This window comes from Triturus cristatus, chromosome 6, assembly GCF_964204655.1.
Source record: "Triturus cristatus chromosome 6, aTriCri1.1, whole genome shotgun sequence".
NCBI lineage: Eukaryota > Metazoa > Chordata > Amphibia > Caudata > Salamandridae > Triturus > Triturus cristatus.
This window is the reverse complement of record NC_140589.1, coordinates 1,461,995,886-1,462,012,345: the sequence shown is the minus strand read 5'-3', so window position 1 is coordinate 1,462,012,345 and position 16,460 is coordinate 1,461,995,886. Positions and strand designations below refer to the sequence as shown.

Here is a 16,460-nt window from a genome sequence, read left to right as displayed (position 1 = left end):
TATATATATATATATATATATATATATATATATATATCCCTGGCATCGCCCATTTTGTACCTATAAAAATGAATACAATTGGTTATGAAGAAAAAAAAAAATTCTCTCGATCATCCCGAGACAAATGGAATGGTAGAGAGATTTAACAGAGCAGTAAGAGTCCATCCTGGTTTGCAAGCCACATAATACAGACTGAAAAAAGGATTTGATGGAGAGAGCTGAGGTTTTATCACCTTACACCACACATATCTACTGGTAGGGTGCCCTTTGAGTTTTTTCAAGGTAGAAGACAACACCATGGTGTCGCATTCATGGATAAGGGATGATAAAGAAAGTGTGTGCCAGAATGGTGATTGGCAGAGATATCAACATGTTGAAAGTGGGGAAGAGTAAGCAACGTTTTGATGAGCACAAAGTGGTGTGTTCCACTCCGGTGTGTGTTGGAGATGTGGTAAAGGTGAGGCTTCCACAGAAAAGTAGGACCTCAAAATTCTCCTCACCTTTCTGGGTTGTGGATGCATTTCCTGGGTTGTGGATGCATTTCCTAATTCGGTTAAACTAAATGATAACTGCATTTGGAATAAGTAGAATTGTGGCAATATGTACAAACGTGAAAGAAAATGGTGGTTCCAATAATAATAGTAAAGACACTAAGAGCCATGGTGTAGTGGACAAAGTAGAGTCCCTCCCAAATTCATGAGGGACTCAAAATTCTCCTCACCTTTCTGGGTTGTGGATGCATTTCCTAATTCGGTTAAACTAAATGATAACTGCATTTGGAATAAGTAGAATTGTGGCAATATGTACACATGTGAAAGAAAATGGTGGTTCCAATAATAATAGTAAAGACACTAAGAGCCATGGTGTAGTGGACAAAGTAGAGTCCCTCCCAAATTCATGAGGGATTAAGTTTAAACATATAGGGAAATGAGACAAAGGAAATCTTGTTTGATATGCATTAGTTGTTTTGACTTTGTATGTTGTGGTTTAATGGGTAGTGTTCTTGGAGTTTGTATGTAATGATCTGCTGGTTTCGTGTATCTTTCTGGTCAAGCATGCTGGAACATGAGGGCTCTCAAGTGATGCCTCTGCAAGGAGTGGTTCCAGCATGTGGGCGACTTGTCAAATACGATCATAATATCTCAGGCCATTACAGTGGATCTAACCTGGTGGGATGTGGCTGAGCAGTTAACATCAATGATTTCATTTCAGCCCCACTAACTGTGGCCACTGTAGTGACGTATACCGCCACTGTCGGATGGGGGGGTAGATTTGGTACAACAACAAGCAGGGTGAGTGGAGTTGCACCTTCGGTCTTGGAAAGCCCTGCTACTATGGCTTGGGCTCACCAGCATGGTGTTTTCCTCTTCAGTAAGCACTTCCTTCCACAACCTTTATTCCTCAAGTCTCAAGGAAACAAACGTATGCACTGGGCCCAAGACCTCTTCCTCAACCCGGGTTGTCTGAGAAGCGTGTGGTACTCACATCTTCTGCGTTTCTCCTGTGCACACGATTCCAGTATTTCTCTCAGATTGGATCTCCTGTCTCAATCGGGTTGCAGGACCTCTATCCGAACCTCCAGAGCCTCCACCTTCATGCCTGGAAATTGATAGGGGGTAATTTAGCCACATTCCAATTGCCAGCACAAGTGGTGGATGTCATTCTGTCTGCCTGCACTCATTCCATCGAGCGGGTGTTCCAGAAGGTAGAACAACGAGTGCTGCCCTGTGGCACATCACTGTACATATCGCTGCCCAAGGTAACATATGTCCGTTGAACAGTGTGCTTTCATATCTTATGTTTGTTGGCCTACTTGCATGGATGCGCTCTGTGTTGGACTTAATGGAAAAGGTAGGTCTTCAAGTGTGTTGGTCTATGTACATTTTCTGCCCATACATTTTTCTGTGGTCTTTGTGCATGTACTGTACAGAAGCCAATTCTAGTGGCTTGGCATACTAGTTATTACCCTCTGTAGATCTGACTGCAAAAGGTTTTTTCTACACGTCAAGCTTGAATTTAGACAATGATTTTTTGTCTATCCTTCTTTGAAAGGTTTATTAAGATACAAGTGTTTTCTGGTTCCACTTATACATTTTTTTTGTTCAAATCTGTTTTATTGAGTTTTTAACAGACATACAGAATAAAAAAAAAAATTTAAAAAAAAAAAAACGTACTTTCCCAGTGTTCACGCATGTTGCCTCATGTCAATCAGCTAATCGCGTTTTCATTACACGTCAGCTGAGCCCTTCAACATTCACGGCTCATTCGTCGCTCTGAATCGATTACATACACAACTTACAGCTCCTCACGTTAGTGCGATGTTTCATAGGTCGGTGCGCCTGGTTCCACTTATACATTAACAACTGTTTGTACATGTTCTATTGAAGCAAAAACTAAACCGTGTTTGAATTTGTTTTAATGTTGCACACAAGTTTTGCATTTGTCACGCCTCTGCAATTCATTTAAACTTTAAGTCAGTTCTCTCCACTGTCAGCAATTAAAAAACAAGTTACTTTCGGTTTGGAAAGGGCGATTAACAATTCCGTAGAGTCATTGTTTCAATTGTTGCCGTCTCTACAAAAAATATATAAAAGAAAAATTTAAAGTTCCTGGACCAGTTGAGCACGAGCTTCTCTTCTCCTTGCCGAATAGCTGAAAAGTGAAAGGGAAGAAACAAATCTTGCCGAAATAAAGATAATCTCGAGGCACATCATTGTGTAATTTGGGATTTAGAGATAGGACAATTGCAGGAATATTGGCCTGGTGTTGCTGTTGCAGTGCAGCCACAACCGACTTCAGCACCAGCAGATGTATCCCCCCCCCCCCCCCCATGCACACTAGGTTTAACATTGAAAACACTATTTTTATTATTTGTACAGCTACATAAATACATTTCACATATGTAGTGAAACAAAACGGAGCTTTCATAGGCAAAGCTGAATGAAGAGTTGGCCGGTTATTTGTAATTTTCTTTCTTTTTCTGTTTAACTGTTTTGGAGCATGCCCTAGCTTAAAGTAAGAGAAAAATGTGATATTTTTTTTCTAACCCCTCTGCGAGCAATCATTGATCAATTTCAGAACGACCATGCGGGAGGCAAAAGGTTCCCAACACCTTATGACAACTACGGGTTACTTTTCCCTAACTTTACACAGGTGGTTCAGAACCAAACTAAGTGTAAATGCTTCTTACACATACCAAGGAGGGAATCCCATTGCTCAGCAAACTATGCTTGCTGCTGAGATGTGCTGTAATGTGCAGGTGCTGAATTTGAATCCTGGCAAGACTGGCTCAGCGTGTTATCCTTCTGAGAGCAGTAAATTGTGTACCAGTAAATTGGGTATTAGTAATACAGGTTATAAACATCACTTAGAAATGTCACCACTGCAGAAATAAGTGCTAGGCCATAAACAAATTGCTGTAGCTGTTTTACATACCATGCCAAAATTGAAGGAATTGAGGAGACCAAGAGGAAAAACATTCATTATGACATCCATCCATCTAAACACGTGTGTGCAAAACAAAAACTAAACCTCACAATCTTCTGTCGATGGTGCTATACTCCATTTGAAAGAAGTTCAAACTTGATAGAGTAATGCTGGCATGGGCATAGAATGATGAGAAACATTGTCAGTAAATGATGGAATTTCCCTGAAAATATGGGAGTTCTTTGAAGGAAATCTGGAACAGGTTTGGCCTATTTACTAATAGATCAGAATCGTAGCAGGTCGTATTTGTTCTAAGTGATGTATATTAAAGAGGTAGGTCGCAAATTACGTCTCGCTATTATTAGACACAAATAGGATTGAGAGCCTCATCAGTTACACCTGCGGGAAATTTTATATAGAATTTTCCCGCATTGATTTATGTATGAACAAATCTGCTCACAAGTATGGTCTGTGGGCGTTCCAGCATCAGTCCAACTATTAAAGGTGAGAAAGATCCATAAACCTGCATGTTTGTTGATACTGCAAATTTGTAGTTTGTTTCCCACTCCAAATAGACTTTTAGATTTCCTCCTGTAAGGTTCCAAGATCCTTAGCCAGGTATACCTGTAGCTGTAACTCAATACCATATAAAATCCACTTGTATTTTTTGTATGAAATGTTGTGGTGGGGAGAGAACATGTTTGTTTCCAGGCGAGAGTAGTAGGGTGACCATTGGTAAGGCAATCAGTGCTCCGAAAGACTTAACTTTATGGGAATGTATAAACTTCACTGTTACTCAATACATATAAATACCTTAAAAAAGGATCGGAGACCGTGTGTTAAAGGGGTGGAAAAGTTTCTCCAAACACCATCCATACTTCTTTGGGCATGCAGTTGAAGGGATTTCTGTAAGGTGGTCAACATTTCAGACAATTTAAAGGTAACCATGAAGCAAGAGGACTCTTCAAATTCTTAAGGATACTCTTGGGCATACTTTGTGAGTCCCCAAAAATGCCTAAATCGTATTCAATTCATAAGTCTTTATTATCGATAGTTTCATCAAAAAAGACATTTTACAAAATAAAAATGCGACCAAACAAATATTAAAACTGTTACTACAATTCACAATAAAAACACAGGAAACCATAGTTCATTAATTTTGGTGCCTCCTAATTCTAATGAGCCAGGCCCAAGCTAAGAATTTAGCGACTGCAATTACGATAAGTTCACTTGTATCAAAACGCAAAATATCCAGTGCTTCTAGGCTTTGTCTTGTTCCCAGTGTTCGACATAGGGGTTTAAGCCATTTGGCCCGTGGAGCAGCGTACGCTGGGCAGACAAAGAAAACATGACCCACTGAATCAACGCAGTCCATACACCAATTACAGGAATCGCGTGATGCACCCTTCCATTTTTTTGTAAAAAGATTAGTTGGTAATGTACCAACTCTAAACTGGTGGTAAAGTTTCCTGTCTTTGGGTCTGGTGATGGTATCCCAATAGGGTTCAAGAAGTGGGGTTTTCTTTTGAACAAGAAATCTGCCTGTCAAGGAGTCGGCTGCAACTGAGGATAGTTGTTTTTGTAGTACCGTTGACCAGTACAGGCTTTTAAAATCTTTTTTAGTAGGGAAAGAGTTGTTACCTGGGTCTGACCACAAAGTTCCCAAACCCATGGAGTCTAGTAGTTGCCTAACCTGTCGGAACCAGGGAATATTACCTGCTCCCATGATGGAGCGGACATCAAGAAAGGCTTTAGCATAGGGGCCTAGTTCAGGTACTGTCCATAGTCGCCTCCAATAGGCCAAAGGCTTAAACCTAGCAATGTCATCGAAAGAGTGGCAACCAAGATCCAGTAACAACGGTTTCAGTGGGGTAGAACTGGGCAGGCCCGTAAGCATTCTGAAGAATTTATGTTGTGCCTTGACCAGAGAGGAAAGATTGGCAAAGCCCCAGAGTTCAGCTCCATATAGAATCGCTGAGTTTATCCTTGCATTAAATATTTTAATGGGGGGGCCAATTATTTTCGACTGGGATAATTTCTGATCTTTAACAAGGCATCCAGAAAGCTGAGAAAATTTAAGATTAAGCACATCAATTTGCGGCCTCCAATCCAGCTTATTTTCGAATACTACCCCCAAATAGGTCATAACATTAGTTCTTTCAAGCAAATCATTATTCATGGATATATGACCCTTCACACATTTCCCTTTGTTAAACACCATATACTTGGTCTTAGATACATTCACTGACAAATCGAAATCATTACAGAAATTAGAAAAGACATTCAAAGCTGACTGTAACCCTGAGAGGGTCTGGGAAAGAAGAAGGGTATCGTCAGCAAACATAAGGAGTGGTATTTTAGTACCACCCAACGTGGGGGCATCCGTAGGGGTAGAAGAAAAGTACTGAACCACTCTGTTAATAAACAGTAAAAATAGTGTGGGCGCAAGTACGCACCCCTGCCTGACACCCCTGTTTACCCTAAATCTTTTTGTGACCTGACCCTGTTTCCCCCAATGAACTTGGGCAAAGTTGTTGTCGTATAACTTAATGATAATGTTCAAGAGATCTCCCGGAATACCTAGCTCCACCAAAGCGTCCCATAGCTTGGTCCTATTGACCAAGTCAAATGCTGATCGAAGGTCTACAAAGGCAGCATATATGGAACCACCACACAGATAAACTGTTTTCCAGACAATTAGTTGGAATTTGAATGCCTGGTCGATGGTACAAAACCGGCCTGTAAGGGAGAGATAATATCCTCCTGATCAATCCAAATCTGGATTCTTGCCAGTGTCATTCTAGCAATGATCTTCTGAACAGAATCAATAAGACTAATAGGGCGATAGTTCCCCGGACAGGAACGATCACCCTTCTTAAAAATCGGGAGAATCTCTGCGCCCCTCCAGGAGTCAGGGATAGCTGCCCCTCTAGCTAAAGCATTGGCAAGATTTGCAATACAAGGTACCCAAATACCAAAATCAGATTTAAAAAGATCAGCAGGGACACAATCCATTCCGGGTGCTTTGCCGCTGGGCACCTTTCAAATTCAAATCATAGCGGGTGGTTTATGATGAGTAGATTTCAAACTTTTTAAATAACACAGGTAAATCGACTCCTGAATGTCCTCAATTGGTCAATGGCTTGCCCAAATAGGCATGGCCAAGATATCAGTTTCTAAAAAGTAGTGTGGCAAAGTAAGCATCTTTTTATAGGGCTTTATCTATCTAGATGCTAAGGATTTGGATTCTTTTTTATATATTAGCACAATCACTTTAGAGTACAAATCCCTACTTTAGTCAACATTGGTTACTTTTATTCCAGTGCTAACCAACTTCTTCAAGCTTTGAAATACATCTGGTTTCCATGGCATGCCATACTGTACCTGTACTATACACGTAACAGTTCTGAACATGACAGACAGCTGCTGTGAAAGGTTAAACTCTGCACTACTTATACATGTTTAGGAGCACACTGTTTCTCTAGGGTCCTGGTGAAGCCCTGAAAATGCACCATGGTGATGTGATTGTAAATGTTAAAGCACACACACAACTAACATGGCACACTTTTCATTCTCAGGTAACAAAAAGTGCAATTTACTTTTCCAGTAGATAATAAATAGTGGTCCATTAAAACTATATACTGGGAACATTTGTCAGGCATACTGGTACGTATACGTTAGCAAAGTTGAACATGTCAGCTGGCCGAGAAAGAAATCGACAAACGCATAAAGACCAGTTTATATTTTAATTTTATTGTATAATATAAAACTACAAAAGACCGGTCATTTTCATGTACATTTGTCCAATTATTTTGATCACAGGCAATACCTACACGTGAATACAGATTTCACGATTCAGTTGTCTGTAATATTGCATAGAAAAGGCACAGCTCTAAGGTCTGTGGGGGAAAATGCATCCTTCCTTTTTGACATCAACTAACACTTAACAGTCGTGCATTGAACAGTTATCATACGTTGCTCTTTTCTAGGAATCTTTGTCGTTACATGTACTTATCACAATAAAAATGTAGCAGAACAGTGTTTGAGGTTTCAGTATGTATTACGATCAGACACATTTAAGTAAATGTTTGCATAGAATAATGCAAACGATGTGTTGTAAAAAACTGAAATTGTATGAGATGATCAACATGTACGATTTTTATGAACTAGCCATATTTTTGGTTTTATTTAAAAATTATAAGGTGGACTCTTAACCTTGCAAAATTTCATTGAATGCCATTCACAGTTACAAATTAGTGGAGAACAAATGAAGAAAAGAAAGCCACCATGAAGATGGAAAAAAGGAGCATTTACTCACAGGACAACCATTTGCAAATGATCTCGCTTTTGTCAGAAAGTCCTGCATGGACTGAAAAAACAAATGTGATTGTCAAAGTCCGCTTAATACATTGATCTTTTATACTTCAACCTGGTACTAGCTCTTGGGTACACATAGCCAAAGAGATGCTGCTCCTCCATGTCATATTTATTTTGGGTCATACTTTCCAATATTTCTTGCATTTTGTTACATGTAGAAATTGGCATCTGTTTAGACTGAGTCCTTCACACAACAATGTAAATTAAACTGTAACCTCAAACAAACTGTAGTAGGTTCCATAACACATCTGTAGATGGTAAACATTTAACAGTTAAACACCTAGTACTTTTTTCAAACCAACAGATTCCCATGCAAATGTGAGAAATTCGGCACATTGCCCATCTCACTAAGAGAAAGGAGGCCATTTTGTTTTGTTTCTTTTTGTAAAGGAGCCTCCTCTCCCCATCTTCCATTCAGACTTGTATTCCTACCAAGCACTGCATTCCTATCATACATTCTATACACATTACAATCCAGATGTTGTTAGCGGCACAAAAATAAATATATTTACAAAAAAGGGAAAAGGAATAAATAACTTAGGAAAATAAAAATCACTTCAAATCCAAAGCGCCTCTATTCTGCTCTTTTCTTGTCACTTCATTGCACATCAATGTTTAGCCATGTACAGCCACATCAGTATGCATGGTTTGTTCTAAGGTGTCTTTTATTTTCTTGCTGTCCTACATACTACACATAGACGTAGCCTACAGCACCGCAGGAGATAACACAGGAAATAATTGGAAAACATGATGTACCATGGCCTTCTGTGACTTTATAACCCCAAATTACTCTTCTCTTTCTAAGAAAGAGAAGATTAATAAAAGGTATAAAAAATTAAATTTGATACAGTACAAAATCAGTGTAGGCTGCTTCCCCCTTTCAATAACATGCTGACTGCTCCTAAATATATTTGAACTATAAAGTATTTATTTGCTACAGAATCAGCGCATTTAGTTCAAGCCGTTCATTCGGTAAACAATTGAAATATGCCTTTTTGGTTAAGCAAAATAGGTTATCGCGTACATTCCCATCTATTTCTTACCAATGATAACATGTAAGTTCGTGTCAATGGTACTTTTCAAATGCTGAAGGACTAAACAAACATCAATTTGGGGCTTTATTCTGGACAGTGATGGATTCCCAACATCCGTACGTAGTTTGTCACAAATTAGTGTTTCACTATTGTGGCAGTTTTAATTCTACAACATTAAGAGCCAAATAGTGCTCTAAAGTTGAAACTAAAGGAAGCATTGTCTTATAGTGTGGTCTAGAAACATATTCTTAGGAATGAACAGAAATTCAGCATTTCAAGATGAAGCAGTTCTACAAATTACAGAATAGTGGTCCCGCTGATTCCAACCTATATTGTAAAACACACAATATCTTCAGTACTTCGATCAATACCAAAAAACTGTGCGCTCACCTTGTTTTAAAGGGAATACACCTTGAAAAAATTCTTATTTTAAATAATTTAGCTTTAATTGAGGACAGCAAACTTTGAATAGGTATTAATTATGTTGTGTAAGCAATAGTTTACTTCATGAGGCATTTGCCAGAAGGGTGTGTTTTAGAAATATAGGTGTATGTGGCTGTGGAGAGGCATGCACATGTATGCATATAAACACACACAATCTAGCCCCCCAGATTGTTCAATATTACACCATACCCCAGCATGTGCATATGTCATCCTGCCTCAAAAAATCATGCATTAGGTGATAGAAATAAGGACAAAATGTATGGCATTCTTCCATTCCAGATCAAAGGAGAAACATAAACAGTGGTTTCAAAAAAGGTGTCAGAAAAATGGGAGCAGAGGTTTCACTTCAGTTTGCACTATAAAGTTGTTTTTAAGAACTGTTGCCTTGTCGTTTGTTCAGTGTACGAGGCACATAAACTCACCTGCACAGGAGCAACAGTATATCCATCAAAAGCTGAGGAGGTATGTGTGTGCATATATATATATATATATATACACACACACACATATCTCTGAGATACTACTGGACCATGAGACACATTATCCATTAGGTATTTTAATAGTGTAGAATAAAGGTTTCAACTTTCCTCTGGGTGCAATCTGCAACAAATCCCTGATTTAAGTAATTCCACTGAGTCAGGATATAAGTCATAGGCATGAATCACTGCCATAAATTACAAGTTTTGAAACCACTGTTTATGTACTAACAGCCCCACACACAATACATACAGTATATTTATATATGCTTGTTTGGTTTATGCCATGCTGGTTTTTTCATGTGCAGTAGTTAGAAACAAGAAACAGATCACAAAGATTTTTAAATCCATGCAGTGTGATAAAATCTTAGTAACTAAGCCTTGCCAGTATTTCTTCATTTTTCTTCTGTGAAGTGATCCTAAGTGAAATATTTGCGTCATTATTCAGTGTTTTCTCAAGTCAGTTACCCGCTACTGTGGTAGTATCACCTTTGTAATTTAGTGATAACTATCTGAATCTGTATTTCTAAATTAACATGTTGGGCCACATTTATTTTCACCAGCACAGCATAAATATATATGTATGTGTGTGTGTGGGTATATTTACTCCCCGACTCAAACATGTCTCTCTCAATACAACCAATTAGTGCCTCTTGTGTTCTACATATCTTGTCTACACATGTATTGCTCTGTATGTAAATACACATGCAGAAAGACACACAGGAACACAGAGGTTTAGAAAAAAACTAATAGACCTATTATACGTAAAGTGCCTTCCTGGAACACTGTCTTCATTAACACAGATAGACCCAATTTTATCCATGGCAAGAAGCGAGCAGAATTCACTCAATATTGCCAAATGTCGTGCAATATAATTTAAAATGTCTTAAATAAATTATTATAAAAGTTATTCCTAAAGAAGCCATATGCATTCCAACTGTATAGTTGCACTTAACAGCAAAAGTACCATTAAAAAGCTAAAATGACAGCGCAGTTCCAGCAACAGGCATAATACATTGCAAATATTTTTAAATTAAACATGTACCCCTTTGAAAATAAAAACCTATGTGCACAGCAATGGATAACTTTGCAGATGCGATGGAGAAAGACATGCATAGAAAGCTGTCCGCAGATTCATTACAGCAATTTTCAAAATGACTGGAGAATATAAACAGGAACTGTAGATTTTAAAAAAATAACATTAGCATGGCCAAGTTGCAAACTGAAATAGCTCCATTTGCAGGAGAGAAAAAAAACAAAAGTAATAATAAAACTAATCTAAACAGGCAATAAGGAAATTTGTCAGGGGTGTAATACTTTTGGTGCCCACTTTTAGCACCTTTTTTAATCAGTAAAATGAAATGTTTTCTTAAAGGGTGAGCAAAACTGACATTCTTTGGAATAAAGAGTTTTTTGCATCAGACTTAAGCATTTTTTTTTTTAAATATGAAATGTGGTGACAGTCATCTGCATTGTCGTGCTATAAATCCGCTGTCAATACAATCCATTTGGGACAATGTTGAACATACAGAAGGGTGAATGGCAGAATTAAAGTGGCAATAACGTAATGAAGCCATCTCAATTCGTACTTTAGTAATAATGTAGTTGGCATACCAATCATCTTCGTAGTACAGGAGGTAGAGAAACTGGCAGATTAAGTTGGCTCGGCTGTCTTACAGAATTACATTTCTGCCTATTTTTCGAGAGGGGAATATTTGAAAAGTTAAAAAAACTGACAGGATTTATTTTTAAGAAAAGAGGATTTTTTCCGTCTGGCTAACACTGGACAATTGCCTTACTTATTCATATGTACCTTATGTGAACAGTATGACTTTATAACACAAATAATGTACTATGAACTGATTGCGGACGCAGCACCGATTCTGGGTGGGCAGTCCTACTGAACAAGAAAACGAGCCCTGTAAAATACCGTGGCAAAAACACTGATGTAAAAACTTTTCTTGCACAGTAAGCATTTAGTAATCTAGTAGGTATAAATTTTGAGTGAGCTGGTTGAGGACCGGGATGAGTTTATTCCGAATTCTCCTACACTCATAGGTCATTGGAGGATGTCATGCCTTCCTAACCTTGGTGTGAAGTTGATCCACAGCCAGAGGTTTATGTAATTTAGATTTTGTGTGCAAAAAAGTTAAAGGCACCAGATGTCAGGGCTTCTCCTACCAAATTAAATGGCTGTTGTTTCTCTTTAACTCAAAGATGCCCAAAGGACAAAACACCAAAAGTATTAAAAGGTAGAGTGAAGCAACTTGCAAGACACTTTCTTGAATGAGAAAAGAAAACATTGTGGGGGCGAAGTGTCAATCAAGCAATGTGGGTGGTGACTTACTGGCTGCCATATCAAAAGCCTCAGATATTGTTTTTCATTGTCTGCAGTTTAAATGCCATTGCAGATAGAGGGCTTGGGGTAAGAGGTATGGGGAATGACAGGGCCCAGCTGCAAAGTGTTGAATTCTCTAATTATGAAGTTACCCTGAGGACCTCCAGCACGGGCAAGACAACAGCACCTTCACGGGAAAATGGCCAACTTCCCAAAGTCACTACAATCCTCAGTACTTCACACTTTCCCCAACTGTATCAAATGCTGTTGTAGATGATCCATCAAGGATTTTTTGAAAAGTCCCATTACCCACAATTCTCTTGTACTTCCAAGCAAGAGAAAGGTGAGCGGTAACAACTCCTTGCAAAGGATGCATTTCACCACTAGCCAGTGGTCACATTTGGTAACTGAATTACTGAGGCGAGTAGAGAGGAATACGTGATAATACCAATATTTGAAACTGCCCCATCTAATGAGAATCTCAGACATTGATTTTGAGATATGATTATTATAGACACTGCAATACTGTTTTGCCACCTGTGGCTAATGCAAGATTAATGGCTTTGAATGCAATTTGGATGGTTTTTATGTAATAGTGTTGGGATTTCAGATAGTGGAACACCGTAATGACACCACAAATGGAGAAACCAGAAAATCCATAGGAGACTTTACGACCTAATGCTATGTTTTGCAGCTATTTCCTGCTGACATCTTTACGGGCTTGCCTGTAAATAGCAGTGAGCCCAGGAAAACAGTTCAGACACAGGAGTTGGCATTAAGGACTAAACCACTTGTAAATTGCATGTACTGTCTTCTCAGCCCTTGCTTAAAGCACTTGGTGTTCCAGGAAATGCGATGGTAAAGCGGTTTTATCCAATATCTTCCAATGCACTGTATGCATAGAAAACTTTACAACTTTGTATAAAAGTACAGCATTTCTTGTAGGATTGGAGTAAGCAGGAATTCATTGGGCACACGCCATCAAAATAGCTCCTTTGAGAGTACAAACAGCATTTGTTTTTAGAAAAAAACACAATTGCATAAACTGCAGAATCTGTACAAAAATATCAAATTCATTTGGGCGGCAGTCACTATACAGCCACGTAGAGGCAATACTTTGAGTAGAGGCACAGCTATTGCCTCCAAAAAGACCAAATTGCTATATCAACTTCTGCTGCAATACCAAAATTATTTTAAAAAGGGGGAGGGTTAGCTCTATGATAAAACAAGTCACTTTTACCCAAAAAAACTTTTACCAAAAAAAAAAGAAGACATGCAATAAACTGCTTTCTCAAAAATAATCCTTGTGCTCGGCATTTACAATTAATTTATGTCATTACAACATAGTTACTTTGTTTACAATGCATAATCTTTCCTATGCTGGGATACTAGATCTCAAAGAACCACTCAAAATGCCTCGACAGTGGTCATACAGGGATGAAGGCACTCCAACTCTCCCGGAAAAAATGTTGTGTTCATGTCGTTTTTTTAAATTACAAAGATGCATGCACAGCGCTGTGAAGTTTTTGAAGGGGGACTGGGAGGATTGTAAAAATACTACAAATGTCAATCAAGGTGCATAAAAAGTCACGCTGCTAAGACCCAACAAGCACCTCCATTATATGATCTAGTTCTGTTAGGTCCATTTTGAAAGGCTGGCTCGGGGTGACTGGTTGACTCGTGTACGGGGCTAAAGTCTTAAGAAGATCATCTGCAGAGACAGGAGATATTTTTGAGACCGGTCCAGAGGCAGATGAGCAAGGGTCAAAATCATACATAGATGTGTCAATGTCAGCAAACAAAATATCATCCAAGGTCAAGTCTGTAAGAAAGCCAGTGGAAGCAGATATCTCAAAATTTCCAGGCAATGAGTCCATTAGTTTTGATTCACTTGCTTTGCCTTCGTGGAGTCCCTCAATCTTTTGAATACTAGGCTCATTGGAGTTACCTTTAGAAACTGCGGCTGCCTCAGTAGAGGTAGGTGTTGTTGGACAAAGCTCCTCAATTTCTTCCAGGGCGGAAGAGAAACTGTCTTTTAAAGGTTGAATTGGCGGCTGTGGTAGTTTAGTTGGGCTATCGCTTTCGGAAGCCTGAGAAGTGCAAAAAGTGTCATCCTCAAGCAAAGAGGCTGGGGTGAGGCAGGATTCTAGTGGCGTAGTGTTTGTTAAGTCAATTGGATGAACAGGGTGGCAGGCAAGATGGCTGAAAGCAGGCTGTGCCTCTTGGTAGCTGTCACCAAGAGAATCAGCAGGCTGCGAAGTGGCGATGAATACAGGCCTCAAGCTGCCTTCCTGTTTCAATTCCTCTTGAATTCGTCTTAACATGTTGTTAATTAGAACAGTTTTTTGTAGGCGTGGTTCTGTTAATGGCCTGTGGTTGTAAAGTTTCATAAGGGAAATGTTGAAGATAGTCTGGCGCTGTAGAGTGTAGGACACCTTAGAAGGACCGTCAACTGAAGACACCACTTTGCCTTCCAGCCCATCTTCATGCTCATCAAACTTCCGCTTTCCTCTTTTACCCAACATAAATCTGAAAAATAGAAAAAAATTGTTCATATCCGTTTGTGGAACACAATTTTTTTTATCTCTAGAAGAACTAATATTTGCACATCACAAAACTGAGGGCTTACACAAGGGTGGGAGGGGTCTGTGTGTGTGTGTTAAGGGAAGATGGATTTAAATAGAAGTTACCTTTAACAGCCTCAAATTAAAGCTATCCTGATGATATCATCAGGGGTACAATATCAATCCGAAGAGATCATTTTTTAATAGTGGAAAATATAAAACAGGGTCAAACACACACACACACACACACACAAGGAACTCACAACAGCCAGCTCACTCTGCAGTAACAATATTACCACTTAACATCAACAAATAATGCATGAAACCAACGCATAACACACTAAACAAAAACCCTACAGTGAGCATTGTTAAAGGGGCAGTGTGGGAACTAACAAAACTTCATAATCTCAGTTACCTCTGACACATACTACAGGCCGGGCATTCACCAATTTTTCCAGGTGGAATGCACTGAAGCTGAATTGGTAAAGATTTCCACCAAGAGACAACAAACACTACTAACCAAAGTAACATACACACAAGCAAACACAAACTATAAAGCAGCATCATGCGCACATCCACACTACTGATTACCAAACTCAAAAAAAAACAAATCAGACTCTGGTCTGTGATGGAATTGTCAAGACCAAAGTGTGAATATAGCTGAATTCTGATAATGCAGTGTAGTCATACAAAAGGTAGAATATGTAGTATTCAAATCTCTGTTCTCTGGAATAGAACAAACCCACACTTGTCTGGCAGGCCCCCTCTGGTAATAAATTCTGGTCAAAAATGTTATCTCCTAAAAACTATACATCTCAGTTTATACCATGCAAATGCATTTACAAGAGAAAAGGATTCCTCCGCAGCAACTCCTGAAATTTTAAAAGACAAATTATGGACCCAAATTTTATGCTTTACCCAAACGACAATTCAATGTAAACGAGGAGCAAAACACTAAAAGGGATTTGCCTCGTTATATTTGCAAAAAATGCAACCTTGATTAGAAGGCGTTAAAAAAGAAATTTAAATCTCTCTATGGAGCTAACCTTAGTCCACTACCATAAATTAGGGCACCAGCTTTAGATCTCCTAGGCGTTTGGTCCAGCAGTTGGTGAGGCAGAAATTGAGCCAAAATAGTTATGCAGGATCAGTAAAGACATAGGGCAAAAGTTGTACTGTTGAGTGATGTTATGCAGGCTGAGGAGCAGAGGAACACAGCTGCTCAAACAAAAGACAGCTTAGCAGCTAACAAGAAAACGTATTTCTAGTTTTTGAACTGGTTTCTATAAGCGAATGTCCTTCGTACAGCTTTTTGTTTCGTTCTAGCAAGGTTTCCACTACATAAAAGCCCACACATACTGTAGTAAAACAATCTTTCCGAGTGCTGTACAGATCCCGACTCGAGTGCAAAGAGGCTCTTGAACTGGGAGTCTGTGTTCTGAGGTAATGACTACCGATTCGCAGTTTTCCTTGTTTCACCGGAAAATACCTGACAAAATTAGTCTAAGGAAAAATGTTAAAGTTACACAATCATATTATCAAGTCTCTGAATGTCATAAAGACATTTTTTTGAATTGCTAAAAAGCTCACATCTTCAGCTTTTGCAAACGTTTTATACCTGCCTCTGAAATCAAGAGGGATTACCGGATTTATTCTCCTCCAACACAGGACCCACATGTAATATACTCCTTCCTTCTGTCCCTAATGCTACTGGGGTTTCTCCAATGTGACGGGGGCTTTTTCTTTTCCAGCTTTTAGCAGTTTTAAACCTCCCACCCTTGAGTCCACCTGCACTTTGCTA

At 39.0% G+C, this 16,460-nt stretch overlaps 1 protein-coding gene across 1 annotated transcript in view; it reads right to left on the bottom strand.

Moving 5' to 3' along the window:
• Window positions 1-7,159: 7,159 nt before the first annotated feature.
• SERTAD2 (SERTA domain containing 2) overlaps window positions 7,160-16,460 on the bottom strand; it is a 155,708-nt gene continuing 146,407 nt past the window's right edge. Inside the window, exon 3 of the mRNA XM_085612524.1 lies at window positions 7,160-14,624. Coding sequence (XP_085468650.1) covers window positions 13,691-14,620 — 930 coding nt within the window. The 5' untranslated portion in view covers window positions 14,621-14,624 and the 3' untranslated portion in view covers window positions 7,160-13,690. The remainder of the gene's footprint in view (window positions 14,625-16,460) is intronic.